This window comes from Metopolophium dirhodum, chromosome 8 (assembly GCF_019925205.1).
Source record: "Metopolophium dirhodum isolate CAU chromosome 8, ASM1992520v1, whole genome shotgun sequence".
Taxonomy (NCBI): domain Eukaryota; kingdom Metazoa; phylum Arthropoda; class Insecta; order Hemiptera; family Aphididae; genus Metopolophium; species Metopolophium dirhodum.
In genome coordinates this window covers 290,464-301,482 of record NC_083567.1, presented here as the reverse complement: position 1 = coordinate 301,482, position 11,019 = coordinate 290,464, and the positions used below count along the sequence as shown (strand labels likewise).

The 11,019-nt window shown below is 32.0% G+C and overlaps 1 protein-coding gene and 1 pseudogene across 1 annotated transcript; both read left to right on the top strand.

Annotated features, from left to right (window-relative positions):
* Nucleotides 1-2,421: 2,421 nt before the first annotated feature.
* Nucleotides 2,422-3,381, top strand: LOC132950621 (uncharacterized). Its single transcript, XM_061022142.1, has one exon. It carries the CDS (start codon nucleotides 2,422-2,424, stop codon nucleotides 3,379-3,381), a length of 960 nt encoding a protein of 319 aa, XP_060878125.1.
* A 2,490-nt stretch (nucleotides 3,382-5,871) lies between these two features.
* On the top strand, nucleotides 5,872-6,398 carry LOC132950364 (KRAB-A domain-containing protein 2-like; annotated as a pseudogene).
* The last annotated feature ends 4,621 nt before the right edge of the window (nucleotides 6,399-11,019 follow it).

Below are 11,019 nucleotides of genomic sequence, written 5' to 3'. Positions count from 1 at the left end.
TTATTATCATCATAATTAACTACGGGGGGTTGAACATCAGATGAACCAACCATTGGTGTATACCTACACACCGTCAATATAACCCCGTCTACTGTTTCTAAAATAAAACCACTTCCTCTTGACAAATACACTTCTTCCTGCTCAAGTAACGTGGTAAACGTTTGTTCTATTTTTTCGACCAAATCAGTCTCTGCATAAAGTGCTTTAGCTGGACACATAAACGATCTGTTCTCTGATGAGTTTTCTACGTCGGGTCTTCTGTATGTGCCCTCTAACTTCAGATTAAATTTGATAGGATTTTTCTCAAGTGATGATTTTAATATTTTTATTAAATCAGATTTTACTGAGAAAAGAAATTCAGGAAAGTTCGGAATATTATTAACATTTTTCGCAAAATAATGAATAGCAAGTCGTTTATGTGATGAACTAGTTTCAACGAATCCACCTGTCTTAACCATATCCATACGTGCTTTTTTAAAATTACGAGCAGTTATTGTATTTTTCCTATGTACACGATTTTTACCTAACATGGTGTAATGATCTTAACAATTAAAAAAAATAAAACTATTTAATATCTAATAAAATAAATCTAAATATAAATATCTGTCATACCCACGATAGTAAAAAAAAAAGACCGTATGATAAGTTTAAATTAAAACTTATATTGAAAAAGAATCTCAAAACTAAATTTTATAAATCGTTCTTTATTAAAACTTAATAAGCTGTCTGACATCCGGTGTAATGCCGGAATACTCCGACTATTATTCCATAGGATGCGACGAGTGAATTGATCGATACAATGCCAGAATACTCCAACTATTATACCATTTATCGATTCACAAACCGTTTGATAAGTTTTTATAATAAAACTTATATTATCATAGAATGTTTAGAATAAAAATCTAATTATCCCTAACCCCATGTATAATAGTATCATGATAAATCTTACCTTGCACATCGCATAGCTCAGCATTTTGAACATTTTCCAAAACTTCTAAACATAGTTCATTATTATCATCATCATACCACTGATCATTTAACACGATTTTGGACTTATGTGTCTGCTCCGGACAATACGATCCTAAACAAATAAGTATACGACGATCGAAGATTGAAGAGGCATGGGAAGAGTTTCAACAGGTACAATCGGAGATTCGGGATGAGGAGGATGTAAATGAACATGAAGAATATCAAGTAGATATTTTCGAAGAGTTATATTTCAAGGCAATGACCAAAGCGGAAGAGAGACTGCAACAATCAGAAATGAAAGAAAACTCGTCCATCGCCGCACAAGTAGAAAAAGAAAAAATCGATGGAAGAGAGATAAGTAGTGCCGTACCATCGATAAAATTAGCTGCATTACAAATACCCGTGTTCTCAGGTGTATATTCCGAATGGGCTCCGTTCTATGATATATATACCGCACTGGTTCACAACAACAAACACCTGAAAACAGTAGAAAAATTTCTTCATTTATCGGACGATATAAATCACTTATTCGTTATCTGACGATGCGGCGAACTGTGTCAAGAACCTAGAGACCACAGTTAATAATTATGAACACGTTTGGAACAGTTTAGTTACGAGATACAATAATAAAAAGTTATTAGTACAAACACACGTAAAAGGTATTTAGCTACAGTGAAAGCGAGCTCGTCCACGAGTTTATGACAATTTTCAGATGGTTTACGTGGTCATATATCGGCCTTAAGAGCATTGGATCAACAACCGTCAGAGTGGGGACCGTTGTTGACACATATTATATGTACTAAATTAGACGCAGTCACTATAAGTGATTGGGAAACAAAGTGCGGGAGAGACGAAATCAAAAAGGTCAACGAATTAATCGAATTTTTAGAAGCACGTTTCCACGTATTAGAAGCAGCTGAATCATCTAAAAAAATATGCAGTGTTTCGAAAAATTTTAGTGAAAATAATAATTACACAGGTAAAAAAAGTACAAAAAATACCACATCATCTACTTCATTTGTAAACACCTCGGAAATAAAATGTTACGTATGTCAACTATCGCACACTATAAACAAGTGTCCCAAGTTTATCACACTATCAGCGATCGATCGAATTAAAAAGGTAAACGACCTTAATTTGTGCAACATCTGCCTCCGGCGTCACGACAAAAAGAAATGTCTTGGGTGAAATTGCCTAAAGTGTGCCAAGCCACATAATACAATGTTACACATAAACAATTACAAACATCAACAAATTTCGACGAAAACATCGGAAACAAACAGTAAAGCTGAAGGAGAAACACCTGCGTTAAACACTGTGACCGCCCACGCATTCGCGTCGGGCGAACAGGTATTATTATCTACAGTAGTAGCTCTAGCTGTGAGTCCCTACACGAAAACATGTCGTGCTTTATTAGACTCCGGGTCTCAGAAGAATTTTATAACAGAATAGATGGTGCAGACTCTACGTTTAAAAAGAGATAAAATTAAACACGTAATTAGTGGTATCGGTGAAAAAGTACACCATGCGTCGTCGTCAGTATGGTTAAAAATAAAATCCCACGTAAGTGATTACGCTGTGTTTCTACCAATGATAGTAGTACTAAGGATTACGGGTCAATTACCTCCGAAAAATATAAAAGCAACATGTTATGTTCCCGATAACATTAAATTGGCTGATCCACATTTTAATATGCCCCAAAAAATCGACATAATATTATTAGGCGCAACGCATTTTTATGAATTTTTATGCGACGGACAAATACGTCCTTCGGCAACCGGGCCGTTATTCCAAGAAACAGTATTTGGATGGGTGGCCGCTGGAGCAATATCGGAAAATAGTTTATCAAAGGCATCGACTTCGAACACATTTTTTAGCGCGATCGATAGTGAACCCACACTAGAGAACGCACTACAACGATTTTGGCTGATTGAAGACGTAAGCGATGCACCACTTTATACGATCGAGGAACGTGCTTGTCAAGAATATTTTAATAAGACCGTTATTAGAAATGACGAGGGACGTTTTGTCGTACACCTACCATTTCGGGTCGATTCAATAAAATTAGGAGGATCGTACGAGATCGCAAAACGTCGCTTCTTAGCAATAGAACGTAAGTTCCAAAAGGATAAGAAATTAAAGGAAGAATATTTTTCCTTTATGAAGGATTATGAGTCATTAAACCACATGGAGCGGGTAGATGAGAGCAAAATCGAAAGGAATGATCAAACGTGTTACTTGCCCCACCACGCCGTTAGAAAGGACAGTAGCACGTCTACAAAGTTGCGGGTAGTGTTCGACGCGTCTTGCAAAACAGACAATGGCATTAGTCTTAATGACGTATTATTAAAGGGCACGGTTATCCAAGACGATTTATTATACATTATTTCACGATTTCGAACGCATAATTAGGTTAGGTTAGGTTAGGGTTGTTTTCTGTTTCAGATCAATGGATGGTGATATTAATATAAATATAAAATTGATAATCGTGTAAATGTTATCATATATAAATGGTATGTATATTGTATATATAGCAAATACTTTATAGAATGTACATTGTTTTGGATTAAATTCCATAAGAAAAATACAACAAGGTAGAGTTTAATCGTCACATATTTGGTCCAAACGTGGACATCCGAGGTCTTTGATGTTGATGAGTACGACGTGATAGGTATAAATTCTGTAAGAAACTGTTTTTTCTGATCCCCTTTGACGTAAATGCATGAGTACTTTAAAGAGTTCAATATTCTACTTAGTTCTTCATACTCGATATCACCATATTCTATAGTTAGTGTATGATAGTTATGTTCTAGCCACTTATTAGTTTTACGAGATTTGTTGTCCTGCTTAGATTTAGAATTTTTAAAAATCCAATGCTGACTCGCCATGTTTCTGTGTCGACTATAGATAATTCTTTAATAAAATATTTATTGTTTGCACCAAGAACGCATTGCATGTCTGCGATAGCTGACGACATAATTTCAGTTTATTAAATGTATACAAAAATTACTATAAATATATATATACTAGCCGACCCGTCACAGCTTCGCCCGTGATTGGTTGTTTATTTTGCCTCCGGAGGATGATATGTATAATTTTTTATTCAAATTTTATCGTTTAATGTGATTGGCAAGTAAATATACAAAATGGTTAATGAAAACGTATTGAAATGTTTCTAGCGGTATTAATGATAAATATATTTTTATCAAAAATAGCTGATCCCGTGCACTACGTTGCCAGTCAAAAGTACCAACCCTATATGACTCAAACTTTGTTCAATCCGTTATTTAATATTCAGTGTATGGTGTTCAAAATTTATCTTAACTTTTCTGTTGCCTGGAATTCTGATTTACAGCAGTAGATTATCAGGTAGGCAATCTACCTGCGGTAGATCGCGGACCCAGTGCTGTTTGTACGTAAATGTATGATTTAACTCTTAAGTATCAAAGTTATACGAAGTTTGTCGTTTTTACTTAATTCCACCTACGGTGGATTAATATAATCAATTAATACAATATCCTAACCTAACCTAATCGTACTAAAATCCGATGAATAAAAAAAAACCAAATTTAACTCTTTTTAAATTAATCTATCTTCTTCCCAGAGGTCTAATCTACACACAAACATTAATTTATATATACCTATATATATATATGTTACGGACAATGTGGAATACTGGGCAATGTACATATTGTCCGGTCAATATGGTTCTGCCCGGACAATGTGAGCCACAATGTTTTTTTTACTAACTAACATAAACGAATATTTGAAAACAATTATAATAATAATAATAATTGTTAAAATATATTGACTGACATTATTTTTATTTTTATTATAAATTATAATTTTATTATTACCAATTTATAAATATAATAATAATAAGGAATTTTTTATTTTTTTAAACAATCAATATTAATTTTATTAAATCTTATCATATACCGAATATTTTAAAACAATAATTTCAACTATAAAATTTTGGAAACACAGTGTATAAACTTGTTTTTGTTCCCTATCGTACTGCCTATTTAAGAATCATAGATTTTCGATATGGATATGGCCATATCGGAATGATAAAATTAATAACTGTCTTGTTAAATAATTCAACGATATATTATTATGAACAATAACTGATATATTTTATAATGACTAGTCGAGTTTTTGAACTGTACACGACACTATACTTCATTACGTTGTACGTGTTTTAAAAATGGAATCCAAATTTTACGAACATTTGAACAAAGTTATCGAAACGAAAAAAGTAGTACAAACAGTACTATTATTAGTTAATCTAAATATTATAAAATAACTAATTATTTAAAACAATTGAAGCTAGAGAAGAAAACAAATTCAAAATTAATGAAGAAATATGACGTAATGACAGTACTAGGAGAAGAAAAATTAATTATTCCAATAACTGCACAAGGTAATTGTGTAAAATGATAAGCTTTTAATGAAGAGTTACTTAAAATTGTACATGAAGTACATTTAGCTATTGGGCATGGTGGTAGAAATCACATGGAATACGAAATAAATAAAAAATTTTAAAATATAACTAGGGAAACAATAACGTCATATTTAAATTTTTGCGAGACATGTGAGAGAAAAGGAAATACAGCGAAAAAAGAATTGGTAGTTAAACCAATGATTTCTTCGGAAATGAATTCGAGATGTCAAATAGAACTTATTGATATGCAAGATCAACCAGATGGAGATAATAAATTTATATGTGTTTACCAAGATCATTTGACAAAATTTTTCATACTTAGGCCTCTAAGACATAAAAGTGCCGAAGCAGTTGCTAATGTTTTGTTGGATATATTTACCCTTTTTGGGGCACCTGATATATTAAAAAGCGACAGTGGACGTGAATTTGTAAATAAAATAATATCTGAACTTTGTACCATGTGGAAGGATTTAAAAATAGTTCACGGTAAGCCAAGACACTCCCAAAACCAAGGTTCAGTTGAAAGAGCAAACCAAAATGTCGAAAATATGCTTGCATCATGGATTCAAGATAATAAAACAAAAAAATGGAGTTATGGCTTAAAATTCATACAGTCAATGAAAAATCGTGCTTACCACCATAGTACAAAACATTCACCATATGAAGCGATGTTTGGAACAGCCCCTAAAATTTGTTTAACGTCTTCATTACTTCCTGTGAACATGATTGCGAAATTAAAAACCGAAGAACTTCAGGTTGCCTTAGAGTCAATACAGATCCTTTCTAACGACAACAAACATAATGAAGTAGAAGTAGAAGAAGAAGATGATGAAGATCAAATAATTGAAAAACAAACAAAAACAAGACAAACGTCAATTAACCAAAACAGGAAAGAGTCATTAAATAATCTGAAAATTCAAGCCAAAAAAATGACGGAAATGTCCGAAAAACAATTTTGCCAAGGAAATATTGGGGAGTCAGTTAGAGTAAAAATTTCTGATGTAGATAGAGTACAGAGTGATCTCAGATGTGTTCTCGGAGTGATTATGTCAAGTAATTATAATATTAAACTATATATTATCTCACTATTAACATTTTAAAATATCTATATTTCAGTGAAAGCTAACTTCTACGAAATCGGTACGACTGAAGGAAAACTGCAACAACTGTACAGCAGGAACCGATTCACGATTTGTAAAAAGAAATTTGTACAAATTGAAGACGTACCGGCAAATTCAATTTCATTGCGATAAGCAGCCCGCTCCTTTTCTAATTTGGGAGGAAAGGGATATGATAGGTGTACTTGTACACAGGGTTGCAAAACAAATAAATGCAAGTGTAGAAAAGCAGACAAACTATGTAATTCCAAGTTCCATGCTTCTAAATCTTGTGAAAATAAATAGGTAATAATGAATGTATAATTTATAATAAAAATAAAATGATAATATTTATTATTATTTTTTTTTTGTTATTTTATCAAAATATTTATAATTAATTATTGTTTTAATTCCGTCAATATTATTTAACAATTATTATTATTAGTATTATAATTGTTTTAAAATATTCGTTTATGTTAGTTGGTAAAAAAAACATTGTGGCTCACATTGCCTTGGCAGGACCACATTGACCGGGCAATGTGTACATTGCCCAGTATTCCACATTGCCCGTAACATATATATATATTAACGAAAAATAATAATACAAATCAACAAAACTGCCGGATTAACCAATATCAACCAATATATAGTACACTATTATTATTTTAATCTGCAACAATAAACTAAATTTTTTATTATTTAGTTTATTTTTTTCTGAAAAGATGGCTCCACTTGTATTTTTGACATCTCTATTTTCTACTTTTCTGGTGGATTTTTCTAACGTGTTCTTTCATAAGAACCTTGTCCTGACAATTACGAACACAACAAAAAAAGAATCAACCAAATCGGTTCAGTAGTTTCGGAGTTTATCCCGAACAAAAAAAAACCGAATTCATTTTATATAGTAGTATAAATAGGAGTATTGGTGTACGCGCGATGCAAGAGATTATTTTTATCAATAAACTTCTCGGAACAATTTTATTCTCGGAATCATTATTCTTATCTACACGACGATGACAAAAAGGATAGGTTGCAGGTAGCTGGAAACCCGCGGGCTGCCGTGCCGCACAATACGTATTGGCAGTGAATAATTATAATCGTTAATTACTCCACTAAAACAAAACATTTTTGAAAATCCTTTCTTATTGCCCGGTGAAAATATGAGAAGAACCTCTATTCCAAATTTCAAGTCCGTACGTTGAGTAGTTTTTGAGATACAGCGATCAGTGAGTCAGTGGTATTTGGATTTTATAGGTATAAATAACTAATTATTGACTAACATTATCGAACTTTATTTATGCCTAAAACCTGCTCCGTTAGAGAATATCTCTTTCATTAAAAGAAAACTGCATGACAATTGGATAAGAATACCATATGAATCTAACTAAAATGTCAAATTACGTTTTCTTAATATTTTCCCCTTCCAAGATTATCAAACGTGAATTTAATTCTGAAATATAAGTTCCATGATTCGGTAATGAACTTTCATCAAATATTCTGGTTATATGATTTATTTCAGCTTTTAATTGGACCACGTCAAGCCCTTGGATACCGATTGCTGTACTAGTTTCAGCACAGTCATCAAATAGCTCCGACATACGATTTTCACAATTTAATAAAGACTTATTACTTGATTGTATATTATTTTCCAGAATTTGTATCTTATCACTTAGATTAACTATATTATTTTTCAAAGTATCGATTTCTTTCTGTTGGAGTTTCACATCTTTTAAAATCGTTTTGTTACTTGACTGAATATCTGATATATTTCTTTTAGTATCACTCGCCTGAGAACTACCGAACACGTTCATAGTTATAAAACGACTGACACTATTTTTTTTACATCACATGTATTTATCCAACTATTATGCGTATTATCAAATCCTAACCACTTGACGTACATTTGATTCTGTTTTTTACGTATAATTTTTTCAATTAAATATTTGTTTGGGGAATTGGTCTTGTATATTTCTTCAGAGTAAAAACAACCAGCTATAGGTTTACCCATATAATCTTGTAATTGATAAGTAACGGGTAATGTTTTATTTATTTTGATAATCTCAAATATTTCCGTAGACCAGTTTGGTAAATAACCTTTTGTAAATACGCTTTTTGTGTACTTATACAAACATTATCACCAACTTTGAACTTAATTTTTACATTATTAATTTTACGTTGTTTCATTACCACTGAAACGGGGTCGGAATCTGCTTGTATTGGTGTCATTTCTATAGTCTTATGGTATGAATTATTGTATTCGTCAAGTAACTTTGGTAAAATTGAAACCCATTCGTGCGTCCCCCTCGCAGTGAACTCCTTATACATTTTCCCTTTCAATGTACGATTAAGCCTTTCCGCTATACTCGCTTTTAGAATACTGAAAGTTGAATATTTGTGTATGTTATACTTAGTCATCAAAGCGTCGAAGGTGGTGTTATAAAATTCTTTTCCGTTATCGAGTTGTAAAAGTTTTGGTGAGCGATCAAGTAATATTGTAGAAATTGCGTTAGCGACTTCTTTACCTGTCTTAGACTTTAATGGTATCACCCAAGAAAATTTTGTAAATCAGTCAATCACAACCAGGATGTATTTGTAACCACCATTTACTTTTGAATATGGTATCATTTCAACCAAGTCGGCTTGCCATAAATCATTTTTCCCATAGACGTTAACTCTACGCCTAGTGAAATTTTTCCTTGCTGGCTTGTGAAGTTCATTAGCTCTTTCCCGTTTAGACATCAGGAACTCGCTTTATTAGTCCGGCCGCATATAATTTGTCAAAAATCGTGAGAAGTAGACGTAATCGATCAACCAACTCGTTTGGATTGTCCCAATACTCTAAGTTATTTTTCTGTAATTTCATAGCCATCCGAGGGGAATAATTTACTAATAATTGTTGAATATTTAGTGCCACCCTTTTTTATTTTATTTCCAACTGTAGATAAATGTACCGATGTTTGAGTCAATATAGATTTATATACCTCTAAATCGCTATCAGTAAAAATAAGTGGATTTTTTAAAAATAATAACTGATTAAGACCCGATGTTGATGGGTAAATAGTACCGTCAATAAGTATAGTGTTTTCTAAGAATTTTACTTCTTTTTTACCCAAGATTATATGTCCATTTGGAAGTTTTTTCGGACCATAGATTTTATCTAAGTCTGTAGACTGAAACCAATTTTCAATTTCTTGTTGATAGTAGTCCAAAATTGAGTTTTTCGATTTATTATTAATATTTTCTTTGTTCAATGATAATCGAGGTTTATTTAATATTTTAGTTAAAGGATCGATAGTTGGTTTTAATGTCTGTGTCATTAATTGTTGAACATTATCCGAACCGGTTTTTAATGCGATATATTTACGTTTATTACTTTTCTTAGCTTTAACTAGCTCATCTAACACATGACTACGTTTTAAATGATAATATTTAATAGTTGTTTCATTTTATATAACTACATAAGTATCAATTCCAAAACGATAACGTCCGTTATCACGATCGCTATCTTTACAAATAATTACAAATGTAAATCTCTCACGGTCCCAACATGTAACACAGAAATGTTTAAATTGTGTATACGACATATTAACTGAACAGTGTTCATTGTATACATGTTTTAAATTTGTTTCGTCCTGTTTGAATAATACTATTGAATTCGCATTATCACGTATCAGCTGTTTACGGACTTTTGAGTAACTCTGGGCTAGATAGAATATATCATTTTATTATAACAACCTCGAGAAAAATATTCTCTTATTACATAATGCTGTTCACCGAAAATATCGTCCATGATAAAAATTGAATTTGGTAAAACTTTCTCGGGTGAAATTACTTTATCATTCTCGAAAAAAGTAAAATGTTAATACCGTGTATTCCATCAATAATACGTTTTAATAATTTATATTTAGGTTGTTCCAGCGTTTTGGAGTATATAATATATACTAATATATTATGTTTTTTCAAATCGTAACCCATTTTCATCGACTAGTAGAAAATATATCAGATTGGTTTTACCACACCCCGAGCTCCCAAGTACCAATGACCTTATCGTATTTGGAAAAAGCTCTCCATGTCTCTGTTAAATTGTCTCAGGAGAATCAATATTATAAATTCGGAGATTTTTTGCTTACTCGATAAAGCGCATTTTTCCTTAAAGTCTTACCTTACGTCTGCGAGAGCGTCATACGATGTCTCACGTTTGTAAGCGTTTCTAACCTAACCTAACCGGTGGGTAATTTAGCTAGCTTTAATATAAACTATTAATTAGAGAGATTTTATATCACAGCCAAGCGGTATAACCACTTGAATCCATTAAAACGTTGGCGTGAACAGTCCCAAAATTTCTATATATTAACTTTTCTTCTAAACTATGATAGCTAGAAAGTTGGTTTTCAATTAGATACTAGATGTGTAATTAAAATTTAAAAAAAAAATTATTTTATTTTTCACAGATAAAAAAGAGTTTTTTTTTGCTAGATTTTCATTTAGCGAGGTAGATTTCTGAAACTG

Coding starts and splice junctions, on each gene's coding strand:
- LOC132950621 (XM_061022142.1), top strand. CDS start 2,422: ATGGTGCAGACTCTACGTTTAAAAAGAGATAAAATTAAACACGTAATT.